The sequence below is a fragment of the Protopterus annectens genome, chromosome 7.part1 (genome assembly GCF_019279795.1).
Source record: "Protopterus annectens isolate FY-2018-M chromosome 7.part1, PAN1.0, whole genome shotgun sequence".
Lineage (NCBI taxonomy): Eukaryota > Metazoa > Chordata > Ceratodontiformes > Protopteridae > Protopterus > Protopterus annectens.
The window spans coordinates 375307286-375325373 of NC_056740.1; the positions used below are offsets into that span (position 1 = coordinate 375307286).

At 42.4% G+C, this 18088-nt stretch overlaps 1 protein-coding gene across 2 annotated transcripts in view; it reads left to right on the plus strand.

Moving 5' to 3' along the window:
• RPAP3 (RNA polymerase II associated protein 3) overlaps positions 1–18088 on the plus strand; it is a 1123208-nt gene that overhangs the window by 921237 nt on the left and 183883 nt on the right. For both annotated transcript variants that reach the window (XM_044078821.1, XM_044078820.1), the window contains exon 14: positions 17301–17493. In XM_044078821.1, the coding sequence (XP_043934756.1) occupies positions 17301–17493 (193 nt within the window). The remainder of the gene's footprint in view (positions 1–17300; positions 17494–18088) is intronic.

Here is an 18088-nt window from a genome sequence, read left to right on the forward strand (position 1 = left end):
ATGGCCAGAGTGGTGGGCACCGGCATCACCATGCGCTGTCACACCTGGATGCAGCTATGTGACTTTGCAAAGGCTTTACGTTGTCCTTCATTAATGCCCCATATGATTGTTCCACCTTGTTTGAACCTAAAGTCCAGGATACACTCACCAGAAGTCAGCAAGATGTAAAGACTCTCTCTGCAGTTGAAGTACAATTGCCCACCCCTCAAAGAACATTCTCTAGAAACCAGAGATTTGGGAAGAAAATGTGGTTCTGTACATGACTCTCAAGGTGAGAGACCTTCCCGTGGCTGAGAAGGAGGCAGTTTCTATGGACGATGCCCAAGTTGCAGAAGCAGACTGCATATTCAAGGCTTTTAAAGTCCCTTTTTGGAGAAAGCCTTTCATCTCTTCTGAGTGGCTGCCCAGCAGCTGCAAGATAACATCAGATTTATGGGTGTTAAGGATAATTTCCAGAGGCTATTCCATTCCCTTTTTTTTCTTTAACCCCAAAAGAAAAAGGAAAGTCCCTGATGTTCCACCTAATCAGTGGGACCTAGCAGCCATAAAAATTTCAAAGCTGCTAGGAGGAGTCATCCAGTCGATCCCCCATGTCCAGTTAGAATCTGGAGTCTATTCCAGATTCTTTTTAGTACCAAAAAAAGACAAAGGATATCCAACCCATTTTGGATCTAAGTCACTTGAACAAGTTGGTGAAACAGACAAAATTCTGGATGGTCACATTCCAGCACGTTTTACCTCTATTGAGGCAGGACAATTGGATAAGCCATATAGATCTCCAGGATGCTTACTATTACCTCAAAAAAGCGCTCCAGGAGATATCTCCACTTTCAGCAAAGAGCTCAGTCATTCGGTCTCACCACAGCCCCCAGGGTGTTCACCAAAATCATGGCAGTTGTAGTGGCACACCTGCTTCTTCAAGAGATCCAGGTCTTCCCATATCTGGATGATTTGCTTCTCATTGCTCCCACTGAGCATCTCCTTCACAAACACCATGACCATGTACTCCAGTTGCTTCAGAACCTAGGAATTTCAGTAAATCTTCCAGAATGTCAATTGACTTCAATGCAAACCATAGAATTTACAGGATGCTACCTGAATATAAAACTTCAAATAGTCGGCTTTCCTCTTGCCAGAGTTAATTCACTAGACATGACAGCCCTACTCATTCTTCACCACACAGGACCACTAGCAAGGTTGATCCTACATCTCTTAGGTCTCATGGCATCTACAATTGTTATGATTCCCGTAACAAGATAATACATGAGAGTACTACAGCAGATCTTATCATTGCAATGGACACAATCCATTCACCCTGTACATGCAAAGATCCAAATTACACAGGTATGCAGAAACCACATCTCATGGTGGCTAACCTCCCCACTGGTGGCTAACGGCCGTCCTTTCCATATGGATCCTCCTACAGCAACTGTGACCACGGATGCATTCCTTCTAGGGTGGGTGGGGGTGCATTTTGAAGAGAAACATGGCCAGTCTTCACGTCAATATCTTTGAGATGAGAGCAGTTCTCCTAATGTTGAAGGCATTTCAGGACCTACTCCCCAAGGGTGTGATATCCATTCAGATAGACAAAATGACTGTTGTATGGTACATCAACAAACAAGGAGGAACCCATTCTTACCCTCTTTCTTGAGAAGCCATGAAGGTTTGGCGGTGGGTGATGTCTTCACAGTGCTTTCTAATTGCAATACATATCCTGAGGCTCAACAGTGTACTTGCAGACATATTGAGCAGAATGCTTCTAATGCCTCATGAGTGGTCTCTCGACCCTGTGGTGGCACAAACAGCTGCTGGGGCTAACTTGTGTGCGATCCCTTTGCCCTCTGCCTGAGTAACAAATGCAGAAAGTACTTTGCCATGATTTCCCCACAGGAAGAGTCACAGAGGGATGCTCTCTGGTCCACAGGTGGCCCCAGGGACTTCTGTATGCCTTTTCCTAGTTACCTCTAATGAACAAGTTTATCCTCATTGCACCTTTTTGGCCACAGCAGACTTTGTTCCCCTTCCTGTGGCCTCTTCTAGTGCATCCTCCATGGATGCTGGATTAATATCTATGTTTCCTATCCCATCCCTCTGGACTGCCTCCTCTGGATCATTTGTCCATGAAATTAACTGCATAGTACCTCCAATTTTAACCTTAGGCAGATATGCCAGGCTTCCTGCTGCAGTGGTCAGCTTTCTGTCAGCTTCTCAGAAACTCTCTCTTAGAAAAATTTATCACAGCAAATGGAAGAGATTTTCAATTTGTGCCCTTTCCAAGGGACTAGACCCCTTTTCAGCACCAATACCATCTGTACTTGAATTTCTGTCTGATCTATTTGACAAAGCTCCAGTTATGCAACTGTCAAGATTCAGTTGGCAGCTATTTCAGTTTCCATGTTTGGGTTATTAATATGCCAGTTGCATCACTTAAGATTTCAAAAGCATTCCTTAAGGGTACATTTCTGTTAAGACTGCTGTTAGGAACCCAGCACCTCCATGGGACATTACTGTTGTCTTATAATCCCTCGTACAGCCTCCTTTTGAACCTGCTAATAAGATAGACTTAAAATTTCTGTCATGGAACACTATTTTTCTAGTCGCAGTAATATCAGCCAGACAAATCCCAGAATTACAAACCCTTTCATCAAAACCCTCATACTGTTTTTTTCACAAGGAAAGGGTTTCCCTCAGAACTAATGCATCCTTTATCCTTAAGGTGGCATCTGATACTAACTTAAACCATCTGTACATCTCCCGGTATTTTTTCCAAGATTGTCCAACAAAGGAGATTCTTCATTTATGAGATGTTCACATGCAACTCTGATTCTGTATTCACAAGGCAATGGATTTCTGAAAAGCTAGTCCCAAATTAGTCAAAGCAGTTTCTAAAGTAACCTTGTCCAGATGGCTTTCAGATTGTATCTTCTTTGTATTCCAAAGAAAATGCTTGCCTTTGGGATGTAAACCTAATGTGCACTCATCGAGAGCGGTTTCTACTACTTCAGCCTTTAGCAGTGGATTATCAGTTAATACTTGTGCAGCACCTACCTGGGCAACAATGCACACCTTTGTGTCCCACTGTAAGTTGGATGAACAGTCAAGATCACACTCCTCATTTGGCTCCATCTTACTCGGGAATGTCCTTCCCTGATACCACCCAGTTGACAACTTGGGATTCTGTCCCTCTTGTTTGAATGAACAAAAATAGACCACATTGGATATAAAAATGATGTACTTACTATAATATTAGATCCATGTTCTCTCATTCTTGTCCGCTTCAAACGCCCTCTGATCCCCTTCCAAATTCTCACCTTTGGCTTTTAGATGACCAAGTGGAGATTTAACTCCTGTTTGACAGTGTCATTAGAGTGAATTCTTTTCTCACCTTTGGCTTTTAGATGACCAAGTGGAGATTTAACTCCTGTTTGACAGTGTCATTAGAGTGAATTCTTTTCATCAGTCACTACTTTTAGTAGGTTGTTTTCCCTCCATCTCAAGTTTTCTTCCTTTGCCTAGGTTGTTTCACTACAGTTCATACACATAGACAGATAAATGCATATAATACATACATACACAACCATATTTCAAATTCTTAAACCAATTTAGAAGCAAACTCGAGCTGAGTATTAGTAGTTCAATCTACGGTACTATGGGCAGGAGAGGAATCAGCTGTAAAACTGATAAGCTCGAGATCGGTGCCAAGGACAGATCCTGTCAGATCCGACAACACGCATTTGAAGTGGACAAAAATGAGACAACGTAGATCTAACATTATGATAAGTAGATAACTTGTTTTACCAGACTAACGGACAATCGGTTTGATTTTTGGATAGTCCAGGAAAAAAAATGGATAGGTGGAAACCCTAGTGTCCAAGAAAGCCTATTCCTTACTTTTTTGCCTGCAATGTCTTGATATACTGTTTAAAGTAATTTAACAAACTGCTTAGGAATTTTAGATACAGTCGTAGTTAAAAGATATGATGCCCTCACCCTGTTAAATGTTTTTTCACTATCTAGGCTTGCTACTAATACAGAATGTTTCATTGTAGTGGCATCTTTTGTCACAAAGCAAGCCATCTCAAGTAGTTCTGGCAGGTAACAAATCCTACTAAGTAAAGCAATGTAGTAGGCAAACCAATTCCAAGAGCCGACACAAAGTGTTGGAATAACATTATTTTAATGAATTCATAAATGCATTAAAGAAACTCCCTTGCACACACAGTCCCAGCCACATATATATATATATATATATATATATATATATATATATATATATATATATATATATACACATATATATATATATATATATATACATATATATATATATATATATATATATATATATATACATACAGTCATTAACACTAGAACAGCCAGTGTTTTCATTATAACTACTTCAAAATCAAATGTGAATGGAATACATTAAAAGCTATTTATTTACTTCCTGTAATGATGTCATATCCTATAAAAAAACATAAAATAGAGGGTACTTCCATAAAGATAATTAAAACAAGATGGTCAAAAACCTTAAAGTATGTAGTAATAAATATGCATTAACTGCACTAAGTTCTCTAAATACGTTTGTAAATATGAACTTATGAACTAAAGGGATACTAACCAAATTATTCACGTATTTCTTAAGTTATTTGTTGCTGCTGTAAGGTGTATGCTCGTTTTTTGATTAGTATCTCTTTAGGTTCATATATTTAATTGATCTGATGTCCTTTTCATTCTCCTCACAAGTAGGTCTAGGATCTGATCCTCAGATCCAACTCAGCCGCATACACAAGACTTCAGATCCAAAGCTCAAGCTCCTCCCTTTACCCACAATGCTCCATACCATCCCCATCTCCTCAGATCTCGTTTGATGCCATAACCTCAGGACAGAAGATCCCACTGCTCGAGTAAGAGTGTCTTTTTGGTGAATTTTTCTATGTAGTTCTGGTGCTTTTTTGTGCCTTATTATTATCTTAAAACTTAGTGTTTTCTCTTTATCCTCTCTCAGCTATTCACAGGCATTAGGGTTCTTTGATAATTTCCTATTTACCCCTTTTCTGTCATACCACTGCTAGTTCTTGACCGGTACTTTACTGTTCCTCTAGTTTCTGCTTTACAAAAAAAAAGTTGTAGTTTTTCTCTACTGTTAGATAAGTTTATAGTTCATATACTTTTAACCTTCAAGTTAAATTTAAAGTTGTTGAAACCCTTCCTTTTTTCCAGGTTTACTGTTTTCTTCTGTGTACTATGTCTGAAAAACCTGCTTTGGAAAAGCCTATGGGTTATAAAAAAGGGCACTTTTTGTGGACATAAGATTCCCAATTCTGATGCCCACAAGAAGTGCGTCTGGCTGTTTGGGAGCAGGCCACCTGAATACGTCATGCGCTGTGTGTGCTACCTTTAATCCAAGGGCCCTCTCCAATTACAGAAACAAGTTGATCTTGAAGGATTTCTTCCAGCTGGGACTCAACCCCCCACAAAACCAGCTTCAGTGGTCTTGGAGCTGAAGAAGAGGCATCATCCCAAATCCCCAAAGACTTCCTCAGGGGCTTCCAAAAAGCTTCAGAAAGTCTCAGCTCTGACCCCCTCGGATCCAAGGCCTCTCAGGCAGCCCTCAGATCCACGGCTGCTACTACCAGTTCTCCTATACAGTCCACTTCTGTTTTGGATCCCTGTCCATCAGATCTGATGAGCAGAGTACATATGCCAGAATTTGTCCTAAAACCCGTGTCTCTGGCTTTACCCACCAAGTTATTTCAAACACCGACCAAGCACTCCAGGCTGGTATCTACAACTTCTTCTAGGTCTTTAAGAAGCTTGTCTGAGGCCGATATGGACAGGATGATGCCGAGATTTCTTAGGACTCAGATCCAGATGGGGGTCCTGCCAGCTCCATCCCCTCCTGGATCCATGAGCACACTGGCCCAGCCAATTCTGTCTCCTCCTCCGTTCCAAGCTGTGGTTTCGGAGTCCCAGGATCCTAGGTTTTAGAGAGGTTCGACTTCAGATTCGAGGAAGCTAACTGACCGTAGCCCTGACCAGCCCTGCTCTGACGCCTTCAGATCAGGGTGTCTTGGATCCGAGGGATTGAGTTCGGGTCCTACTTTGTCCGATCCTTCCCTTCCCCTCAGTGCATCGACCCTCAACGGCTCGTAGCTGATTCTCTTTAGATGGTTTGTATCCAGGGTTTGCCCTGACCTTCCTTCTTTGGCTGCTTCTGCTCCGAGGAAGGGAAGAGAGGTTTCCTGGCATCCATCAGCCTTTCAGGTTATAGAAAGGGCTTTCCCTCTGCACAGAGAGCCATCCTGTTTAGTCTCTGATCCTATCCCTTGCCCCTCATTGGGTCCAAGCTCTGAGCCTACCATTACTGCTACACAGGGTCAGCCAGCTCAAGGAAGCCTCCACACATGTTCCCATGGGAGAATCCCCCTCTCTTCCGACAGCTCTCCCTAGCACACAGCGGAAGAGGTAACTTGTAAGAGAACATGCAAAATGAGGCACATAGACTCCCTAATGGAATCTCTCACTGAGGACACCAGTTTTAATGAGGGGGCAGGATCCCCCTGATGACATCTCCTTTAAGGACATCCTAGAAATCCTCGAGCTGAAAGGTGTCTGGTCCTCCCAAAGTCCTTCTCCTGAGGAATCAATGTTCCTGGAGGCTTTTGGGTCTGGCTCATTTACGTCTTGGGTGACCCCCTCCCAGTGGATGAACTTATTGACTTTGTCTCCTGCTGGGCTTGGAAGGAACTGGAAACTGTCAAGCCCATCCCCAAGTCTCCAGATAAATTTTAGTTCCCCATCAGACAAACCTCATTGGAGCAAGAGTGCCCCGGTTGATGCCATAGTTGTGGCGGTGACCACTAAGCAGGAGCTAGCAGAACAAAGCTCCTCTGTCCATCCACTGAAGAAGGAGTCCAGAGCAATGGACAGGTTTGGAAAGCACATATACACCTCGGCCACTTTTGAAGTCATTAAATTACCTGGCACACTTTACTGACTTACACTGAGATTTGATCAAACAGCGTTCAAACTTTCTTGAGTCCATATCTGCAGAGGACCTCAAGAAGGTTTCTCCTGAACTGGCTATACTCACATGCATTGCCAATTCACTGATGAGTTTAATTTCCCATACAGTGGAGGATACCTCATGAGCAGCGGGCTCAGGCATAGCCATTAGGAGACATCCTTGGATGCGACTATGTGACTTTATGGAATCCTTCAAGACATCTTTTGTTAATACCCCCCTTCAATGGCTCCTCCTTGTTTGGGCCATCGGTAAAAGATGTGCTCACCCGCAGCGAGCAGGAGGGAAAGACCTTGTCTGCCACTGGAATCAAGTTTTCTACCCCTCAATGTACATTAAGTGGTAAGAAACTGTAGTTCTGGAAGTCTCAGGGACCTTTTCAGGACTCGCTTGGCGATACTTCCTCCAGAGTCAGAGGAGTAGGGTTTAATGGCAGACGCTGCTTCAGAGGCAGAGGGGGGTCCGCAGAACCAGGGCTTCAGTGACGACTTCTTTAATAGGCTCTATCAGTGCTCTTGAAGTGCTGCCCAACTATCCATCTCAGGAGGCAGTCGGGGGTCATGTTTTCCTGAACCTGCAAGCCTGAACAAATCTCACAAACAATACATGGGTGCCAAGTATAATATCCAGAGGTTACTACATTCCCTTTTTCCTTCCACCTCCCGTCACAAGGAATAAACTCCACGAGGTTCTACCCAGTCAGAGGGAGTAATGCATGTCAAGAGGTTCAAAAGCTGCTACAAAAAAGAGCCATTCAGTAGGTCCTGCCCAAACAAATAGGATTTGGAACTTACTCCTGCTTCTTTTTTAGTGTCAAAGAAAACAGGAGACCTGAGACCAATTCTTGGATCTTAGCAGTCTGAATCAGTATGTAAAGAAGTTAAAATTCCAAGTGGTTACGATTCAGTCCATCCTGCCTGTTCTGCGCAAGGATGATTGGATATGCTCTGTAGATCTCCAGGATGTGTACTATCATATCAGTATAGCAGGCTGTCCAGGAGACACCTGCACTATAGGCTAGGAGCCAGTCACTACCAGTTCAGAGCACTGCTCTTTGGTCTCAGCACAGATCTGGGATGTTCATTAAATGCATGGCAGTCGTGGTAGCTCACTTGAGACTCAAAGGATTCCAGGTTTTTCCCTATCTAGATGATTGGCTCCTCACCACCCCAACCAGGTATCAACTTCGACAAGCCAGGGATTACTTGCTTCCAATCTCCAACTCCTTAGGTATTATGAAAAACCTTGCCAAATTAAAGCTGTACAGAATCTGGAATTTTTATAAACTCGTGGATGCTACGATTCAAGTGGCATCACTCGCTCTTCATTGCATCATATCATTAAGAAATCAAGTGCGGGACTTACTGTTTCTTCCGTCCCCTCCAGTAAAACTAGTGTTGCAAGCACTGGGTTCAATGTCAGCTGCCATTATTCTGGTTCCTCTAGTAGGATTCTTTATGTGAATCCTTCAGTGGACACTGGCAGTTCAGTGGCCCATTTTTTACCAACATCTGTCCTTTCCCATAAAACTCACTCCTATTTGCAAATGTCATGTTCGTTGGTGGACCCAGTCAGAAAATTTCTTTCTGGACAGACCGTTCTCTGTTCTTCCTCCAGTAGCCACAATGACTACGGATGCTTCCCATATGGGATGTGGGAGCATTTCATGGGAAAGGTGGTGCAAGGCACTTTGTTCCCTCGAAGACCAAGTTGCATGTCAGTGTCTTAGAGATGAGAGCAGTCCTATTAAATTTGCAAGCCTTTTAGGCTGTTCTCCCTCTAGAGACTATAGCAGTCCATATGGACAACATGTCAGTAGTCTGGTACATCAGCAAACAAAGAGTAACCCATTCCTACCTATTGTGCAGAGAGGCCATGGGTCTGGGAATGGGTGATCTCTTCAGACCGCTTTCTTATTGCAACACACATACCGGAGAGAACAAATGCACTAGCAGACAGACTCTTTTCAAGGAAGAGGCTAGTTTTTCTACTGTCAAACTTCAGTTCGTAGGTTCATAGGTAGGTACTAGGCTATCTGCCTGAGGGCATTTATAAGCCTAGCCAGAGTGTGTCGGCTTTCACCGCCCCATTGATTAATTAACTGATCCTCTGTCAAGCAGAGCCAATGAAATGATCCCAGGGGTGTATTTTTTGTTACCTATCCACTCGTCAAGGTTTCTCTTGAAGAGTGTTAGTGAGGGGCTCTGCCTAATGTAGTTTGGAATTTTGTTCCAAAGCATGGGGAGTCTCTGTGACAGGAATCTGTCCCTCCAGCATGTTCTATTTATTGTTGTGGAGAGGTTTAGCTCACTAGAGCACTTGGCTCGCAGTCACTTGGATTTCTTTAGGTGGAGCATGTCCATCAATTCTGAGTTGGACATGGCTTTGTAAGCGATATGCCACTGAGTACAGCCAGAGTTTTTTCAGTCAGGCTGCATAGGACATATGTTTGAGGCCAGTAATCCTCTTGCTGAGGTACTTTTGTGGTCTCTCCAGCTGTTGGAAGAGTCTTGTGAGGTACATCCCAAGTGGTGCATTGTACTCTATGATGGGTCTGATGAGTGATGAGTAGAGGGGCACTATAACCTCTTTATTTCTAGATGCGAACCCTTTAGTAATTAGATGGGCCACATAGAAGGATTTCCTAACTACTTTTGCAATATGATTGTCAAAGGAGAGATTACTATCTACCTGGGTCCCCAGATCTCTTATTACCTCTTCTGTATTAAGGGGGCTGCCACCTATGTGGTAATTTGTGGGTGTTTTGTTTTTCCCAAACGGGATGACTATGCATTTTTTGGCATTTAGCTTGAGGCCATGACTTTGACACCAGGTGTCCGTCTCAGTTAGGCCCTTTTAGAGGATGTCCGTGTCAACCGGAGAGTCGATTATGGCTCTCAGTTTGCAGTCATCGACGAACTTGGTTAGCCATAGTCCTCCTGTGTTTGCCTGTATTTCTGAGAAGTGTATGCCAAACAGTAGGGGTCCCAGGACCGAGCCTTGTGGGACACTACTTGTGACTGGTTTAGAGCCCACTATTCTTACAGTGTGAGTTCTGTCTGTAAGCCAGTTTGCAACCCATCTCGTGACATAGGGGTTTATGTTCAGGCTGATGAGTTTTTCTGTAATACCCGAGTGTGGAATGGTGTTGAAAACCTTGTCGAGGTCAAGGTAGGCTGTGTGAACAATCTTTCCCTCGTCTATAGCCTTGGTGAATGTCTCGAAGAAGTCAACCAGGTTTAGTAGGCATGATCTGCCCATAACAAAGCCGAACTGGGTCGGGTCAAGTGTTTGGAGGTTCCCAATGTCTTTGTTAATGAGTTCCATGATGATGCGCTCCATAGCCTTGCAGACCAGGCTAGTCAGGCTTATGGGATGATAGTTACAAGGATCAGTTGTGGCCCCTCCTTTGTGGAGTGGAATAACCGTTGCTGTGCGCCATTCTATGTTTCAGCTGTGCGTCTGTGATTTCCGGGACACTACACTTTTCCGGTATTGTTTTGGGCCCTTTTGGGGGTGAGAGGGGGGGGGGGTGAAGTTTGCACTGAATCTGTCTGCCAGGAATTTGGAAATACCAGTAGGTTCAGTATATTTTGTGCTATTTTGCACTAGTTCAGTGCATATCTGCGAGTTGCCACTTAGATTCTTAACATAGCTAAAGAAGGCTTTGTGGTTATCTTTTGAATCCTTGGCTATTTTTCTTTCGAAGTTAGCCTTGGATGATTTTATGAGGGACCTTAGTTTCTTACTGATACTGATCAGGGATGTCTTTCCTTCTTGGGATTTGCTTTTTTTCTGAACTAGTTTCCTCCTTCTATTGTATAGCCTGTTTATGACAGGGGTCCACCAGACTGGTTTCCTTCTCTTAGAGGAGTGAGTCTTGGTTTTGCTAGGGATGGCACAATCCATGCATCCTTGTAGGTGCTCATAGAGTGCATTTGTAAAGGTTTCTGCATCTTGGGCAGCGTTATCCTTTAGCGTGGGGGCTGTGAAACTTACCACCTCTGTCTTAAGTAAGGTGAAGTTTGCTTTAGAAAAGTTTTTTACTGTGGTTTTCTTAGTTGGGGGTGGTGGTGGGGTGTGGACATCCAGAGTGATTAGTTTATGGTCTGATCTAACCAGTGATGGGTTGGCCTCTGGTGTGGAACACCTGTCGCCCATGTTTGTGATGACTAGGTCCAATATGTTTTCACCTCTGGTAGGGGAGTTTACCAGCTGATCCAGGGCATTTACGTTGATGAATTCCAGGAAGCGCTGGGCCTGGGAGTTGGTACTCGAGTAGTTTTCCCAGTTAATGGTAGGGTAATTGAAATTGCCCAATATCAGGGTGTTCGGTAGGACCTTCATGTTTTCCAGTGTCTCCAGAAAGGTGGAGTGGTGGTCCTGGGTCATGGATGGTGATTTGTAGCAGGCCACAATTTGCATTGCAGATTTGCCCGATGTTAGTTGCACATGGATGATCTCAGAGGTATCATGCTGCGCCACTAACCTGGAGGTGTAGGTATCCTTGATGAATATGGATACACCTCCTCCCTGTGGCCGAAACGTGTGTACGAGTTGTAGCCCGGTAGTGCTGCGGTGTTCTCTGGAACCTTGAACTAGGTTTCAATTACTGCACAGATGTCGATGTTCTCCGTACTGAGGAGTGCTTCGAGCGCGTGCATTTTGAGATTTAAACTCCTGGTGTTGAGTAGCATAACCCTCAGTTTTTTGTTAATTGTGCTGTTTACGGAGGTGGGTTTGACTTTTGAGCCTTGCCTAAAAAAGGCACTATGGGGGCAGCAAGAGCCTTGGCCAGTATTCAAAAGCCTAGGGGTGACAGGTGCAAGCCGTCTCTTGCGAAGCAACGTGGCTTGTCGAGCATGTCATCCCAGGCTGACAGACACTGGATCCTTTTTGAATGACACCAGAAGCTTAGCCAGTTGTTGAAATTGATCATTTTTTTCTTTATACTGAGGTATCATTCTTGGTGAGGGCAGGATGCTACTCAGGGTCAGGGTCATACCAGCTTGGGCTACATGATCAGAAAGCTCTTCCATGTGTCTTTTCATGTAGTCCAGGATGGTGCGTCTCAGATCATTCGCACCAACATGAATAATGACAGAGTCATATTTGTACTTGTTCTGGAGTGACCTGAGTGCTTGTGTTATGTGGCGGATTCTGGCTCCTGACAGGCAGCTAACAGTAACTTTCTGCTTGTCCAGCCTAGTGAGTGGGACGTCAGTGTGCCTGACTGTAGAGTCACCTATTATTAGTGTGTTAGGTATGTTGTTTCGCCTTAAGGGCTGTGATTGTGCGGCACACTGATTTTGTGTTTTATGTGTTGTAAGGGCAAACACCTTAAACATTAGGCCACCCTCCCAACCCTGGTTTGTGATGGGAGGTGCAGGTTGTTTGGGTGTCTGCTTTGGAGGTCTCTGATGCTTTTGCAGGTTTTTATTTAGAGCCTCCGAGTATGATTTTGTGTATTTATGTGTATTTTTTGCCAGTGCTGGTTTAGTAGGTCTGTGTGTGGCTGGAGGTGTGGTGCAAGTGTTAACCTTCTCCTCTGGACTGTCTGTTCCAGTTTTGGGTGGAGACAGATTAGCCTCCAGTTTGGCTGTATAATTGCATCTCTCGCATATGTTAGTGTTTTATGGTAGGAGGAGAGGGTTGTCTGCATACGTGAGGCAGTTGTAACATTGCCTCAGGATACCCAGATTCACCAGCTGGACTAGAGAGTGCACCTGAAATTGCCCTTTGGTCATGCTTGAATAGTAAGGTGAGCTGCTTAGTCGCTTGGTTGGTGAGGGGTGAATAAAGAGCCTTGCCCTGCTGGACAATCAAGTATCAGGGTATATTAGTGCTGGCTATTAGGTCTGAGCAAGTTCTGGGCTGTAGGATGCTTTTTGAGTGCTTAGGCTGAGAGTTAGACTAGTTTCAATGGAAAAACTGAAGAGGAGACTTGGTGGAGCCAGGAATAATTTAACCCTAGCTAACCGGCACTGCCCGGCGCACAAAACCGTGCAAACACGGTTTTTACAGCAGGGAAATGAAAGAGATAGAGATTAGCCCAAAATGACCAATAAACTACTAAGTTCTGGGCTGGAACCACTCTTCCAGGGACAGATAGGCTATTCAAAGCTTCCCTCTCTCACAGGTGAACAGAGAAAACTTCCTTCTATCTAAGTAAGGCATGGGCAACTCAGAAACTTGTAACAAAGCCCTGAATTCAGCACTAGCCTGAAAACTGGACTACACTAGCTTAGAAAGGTGGGAAACGAGGAATTTTTTTGGTTTTTTTTTTTTTTGTTTGTTTGTTTTTTTTTTATAAGATAAGGTAAAAACAGTACAAAATACACTTAAAACAGCTTTAAATGACTACAAATGATCAGAAAAGGCTATCACACTTTAGTGTGTAGCCTACAACAGTTAAATTATTTAAACAAAAAGCAACTTTTTAAAAATGCATGCAGTCGAATAAGTACAATATGTGAAAAAAACAAACTTTTGAATCACAATAAATGCTGGAAAATCGGCGTTTAGGTGGAAAACAGTTAAGTACAGCAAGAAAGTACAGAAAACTGATACTTAATCACTCCAAAGTCTCTCTTCTAAGCTAGAAGGCTTGTATCAGTTTAAGGCTTTCTAGTGCTTCCCAGTAGGTTAGTTACAGGAAAGATGGGAAACAAGCGCAGATGTGGTCTTTTAAACCAGAAAGTTGAAAGAGATGGACAAACTGTCCAAATGGTCAATAAACTGCAATTTCTGGGCCAAGAACTACTCCTCTTGTGGTAGACAGGCTACCTAGTGCTTACCACTCCCACTGATAAGCTAGAAGGCTTTCCTCCAACCCAGAAAGGCTTGCAGGGCTCAGAAGCTTACCAACAGTCCTAGATACAGCAACTCTGTATCTGGACTAGGCTAGTTACAGGAAAGGTGGGAAACAAGTGCAAGTGCGGCTTTTAAACCAGAAAGTTGAAAGAGATGGAAAAGCTTCCCAAACAGCCAGTAGCTACAATTTCTGGGCCAGGAACACTCCTCTTGTGGTAGATAGGCTACCTAATGCTTACCACTCCCACTGATAAGCTAGAAGGCTTCCCTCCAACATGGAAAGGCTTGTGGGGCTCAGAAGCTTACAAAGAGTCCTGAATACAGCAAATCTGTACCTGGACTAGACTAGTAACAGGAAAGGCGGGGACCAAATGCAAACGCAGGCTTTTAAATCAGAAGGTTGAAAGAGATGGAAAAGCTTCCCAAACGGCCAATAAACTGTAATTTTTGGGCCAGAAACTACTCCTCCTGTGGTAGATAGGTTACCTAGTGCTTTACCACTCCCTCTGATAAGCTAGAAGGCTTCCCTCCAACACACAGAAAGGTTTGGGGGGCTCAGAAGCTTACCAACAGTCCTGGATACAGCAAGTCTGTATCTGGACTAGACTAGTTACAAGAAAGGCAGGAAACAAGCTTAGAATTTTTTATTTTATTTATTTTTTTATATACAGAAAAGCAGCTAAAACAGCAGTAAATACAATTCAAGTTGCAGTGCAGGTTAGCACACTTGAGTGTGTAGCATTACTATGGCAAATACAGTTTAAATAAATGCAATTAAATTAACAAATGACTAAAAAACAAGTGCAGAAGGCAGTAAATTTGAAGGCTACTAACAAGCAGTAATAAGTGCAGATTAAGAGCGACTGAACAGTTAACAGCACGCAGAACAACAACTAAGACAGTTACAGTAAGAGCAGCTGAATAAAATATGTATATATTTTATTTATGTATTTAGTCTGAGGGAGGGAACAGAGCAGGATTAAGAGGCTACAGCGGTTGTCCATCCCAAATGCTCTCTTTGTACACAGTAGGAGTGCCTGAAATCAGAATATGATCTCACTGCACTCACTTGAGTGAGCAAATGAGATGGGCCCAGAAGTATCCAAATACAGATAATAAGCAGAAATAACCCAAAATGTACCACTTATATAAGGCAGAACAAGATATCAGTGATGAGGTGAAACTACCCCCACTGCTATCAATGGCTACACAGAAATTCTAACAAGTATTCTGTAGAGACACAGCCACAACTTTCAGTTGAGTTAATATTCAGTGAGAAACACAAATAAATAAATACAGAACTATATGAAAAAGAGCAGATTAAAGTGTACTTAAATTCACTTATACGTCCAGTTGATTTCAGGTAGATCTTAACCGGAGCAAAGCTTAGATAATAAGCCATTGTTGGCAGCCATGTCTACCTTCCATGCTGGTAATGAATCTTCTTCTCTGACATCTTCCAAACTATGTAAAGCTTTCATTAAGGGAATTTTCTTCTTAGGCCTCCAGTAAGGGAATCCTCTCTCCCTTGGGATCTGACTGTGGTCCTTCAAGATTTAACTAGAAAACCCTTTGAACTGGCAGACAAATATGACATGAAGTTTCTTTCCTCGAAAACAATCCATCTGGTAGCTATCACTTCAGCAAAATGAATTTCTGAAGTCCAGGCCTTATCAACTAGGCCTCCTTACATTATTTTCCATAAGGATATGGTATCTGTACAAACCAACCCTTCCTTTTTGCCTAAAGTGGCCACAGAGAATAACATTAACCAGTCTATACAATTACCAGTTTTCTTTCCAAATTTTTCTAATAAGGGCAAATATTTATTGCACCTTCTTGATATTCACAGGCAATTAAGTTTTTATCTTCACAGAACGAAACAGTACAGGAAGTCAGATCAGCTGTTTGTGTCTTTTCCCCCTAACCGCTTGGGTCAGGCAGTATCCAAAATCACTCTAGCCAAATGGATTACTGATTGCATCACACTGATTTATTCTCAAAAAGGTTTGGAGTTGCCTCATCCTCCAAGAGCACACTCAACTAGATCTATGGCTACTACTTCTGCCTTTTCTTCAAGAACTTCCATTGATGATATCTGTGCTGCAGCCACTTGGTCAAAGACTCATACCTTTTTTGACACATTACCAAGAAGACAGTGTTTCCAGAAGCAGAGCTTCCTTTGGTTCAACAGTGCTACAACATATCCTTCCTTGAGGACCTCCTGGGAGTTACATAGCTGGGGACTCTGATTTCTTGAAGAAGAATGAAAAGGACAACATCAGATCTAGAAGTTATGTACTTACCATAAAGTGACATATGTGTTGTCCATTTTCATTCTACCTCACCTTCCTTCCCAACTGTCTCCCGGCCCTGTCACTCCTTGAAGGATCTGTAGATATTATTGGAACCCTTGCATTCCTGGTTTGAGCCTCACCTTCTTGCTTGTGTCTGTCCTGTCTCTGTAGCACAGTAGGCATTTAGGACAGCAAACTTGATCTGAGAATTTGGGGATGGTATGGAGCATTATGGGTAGAGGAAGGAGCTCAAGCTTTGGATCCGAAGTCTTGTGTATGCGGCCGAGTCAGATCCGAGGATACAATCCTAGACCCATTCGTGAGGAAGAATGAAAATGGACAACACAGATGCCAAGTTATGGTAAGTACATAACTTCTAATTTAATTTTATTTAATTATTTTAATTATTTTTATGGTGGTACCCTCCATTTTATGTTTTTTTTTATAGGATATGACATCATTACAGGAAATATTTAAATAGCTTTTAACGTATTCCATTCACATTTGATTCTGAAGAAAGCGTTGGCTGTTCTAGCATTTATAACTGTATGTGTATGTGGTTGGGACTGTGTGCACAAGGGAGTTTCTTTACTACGTTTATGAATTTATTAAAATAGTGTTATTCCAACACTTTCTGTCGGCTTTTGGAATTGGTTTGTCTACAACAGTGCTTTATTTAGTTTGGTTGTTGGTTGTGCACGGTTTCTCTGCTGCCTTGCTTTTTTTCTTTTAGGTAGCAAATCTTGTTTTGTCTAAGTCTGGCAACAGTGGAAGTATTCTGGTTAGTCTTTTAGATAAGATGACAGTAAAAATTTATAACTGGTTGAGATTAGATACTGGGTAGTATGAGCCTACTGTATAGGTGCTGCTCCTTTGAACATTCATGCTGAAATGTTTGAAAATCTGTATCCGTGATCTTTATATATGGTGAGTTCACATCAAAACTTCACTGCACTTTCAAATCCTTTATTGATATCACTGCCTGTTGGCACCATTTTAGTTTAGTGAAGGATTTATACAATGCATTTTATAGTGGTACTTCTTTTCTTAGTGTTTCAGAATGACACTAGTTTAACAGCTGCTAGTAAACTGTAGCACGCGTGTTACTTTATGTACTGTTCAGGATGCTCATCTAATAATGCTTGTTTATTGTTATACAGGGTAATTCCTAACAGAGAACACATGCAAAGCATTGCAGACAGGCCTGAAGATTTTTCATCAGAGCAGAGATTAGCAGCGTTATCACCTGTTCAGTCCATCAACATTCCACCTGTGCCTTCAAATTATTTCCAACTGGAAGCAGATTTGAGAATGCTAAAATGTTACCCAGACATGAAGTGCAAGTACCTTAGGGTAAGGACTGAAAACCGTTATTTCACTGGTTTACTCAGCATTCTAAGACAGTGAAGTAATCTTCAGCATTTAAAGCTCTGCTGGTGATTGTTTATATAATATTTATATTTTGCTGTAGCCTCTATTGTTTTAGAAATACACTTAATTTGAATTTCTGGATGTCTAAAACTTTCCTGTGTTAAACACATCTGAAAATGTTTTTAGACCCATAATAGGTTACCTAAGAATTGTCAAACACATTAGTTATGTTATGGAATTACTTAAGGAGATTTCGATTAATAGAGCTTGTGAGTTGGAGAGTGGTGGTGGGTGGCAGCTATGTAGGGCCTAGATACAATAACCAAAGCAAATAACCAGACTGAAAGAAGGGCACCACACTAGGGATCAACACCTTTATTGTATCAGCAAGGAAAGGCAAATAATAGTAATATTAATGCCACACACTCCGTAAAAAATGTTTTCGTCCAGGAAACACCTATGACTTCATCAGATGAAATGCTAAAACCAAAACCACACCTTTTATACATAGTGAATCAATTAAACATGATTAAAATTGATTAAAGTAATTAAATACTTAGGTGCCTAGGTACAATAC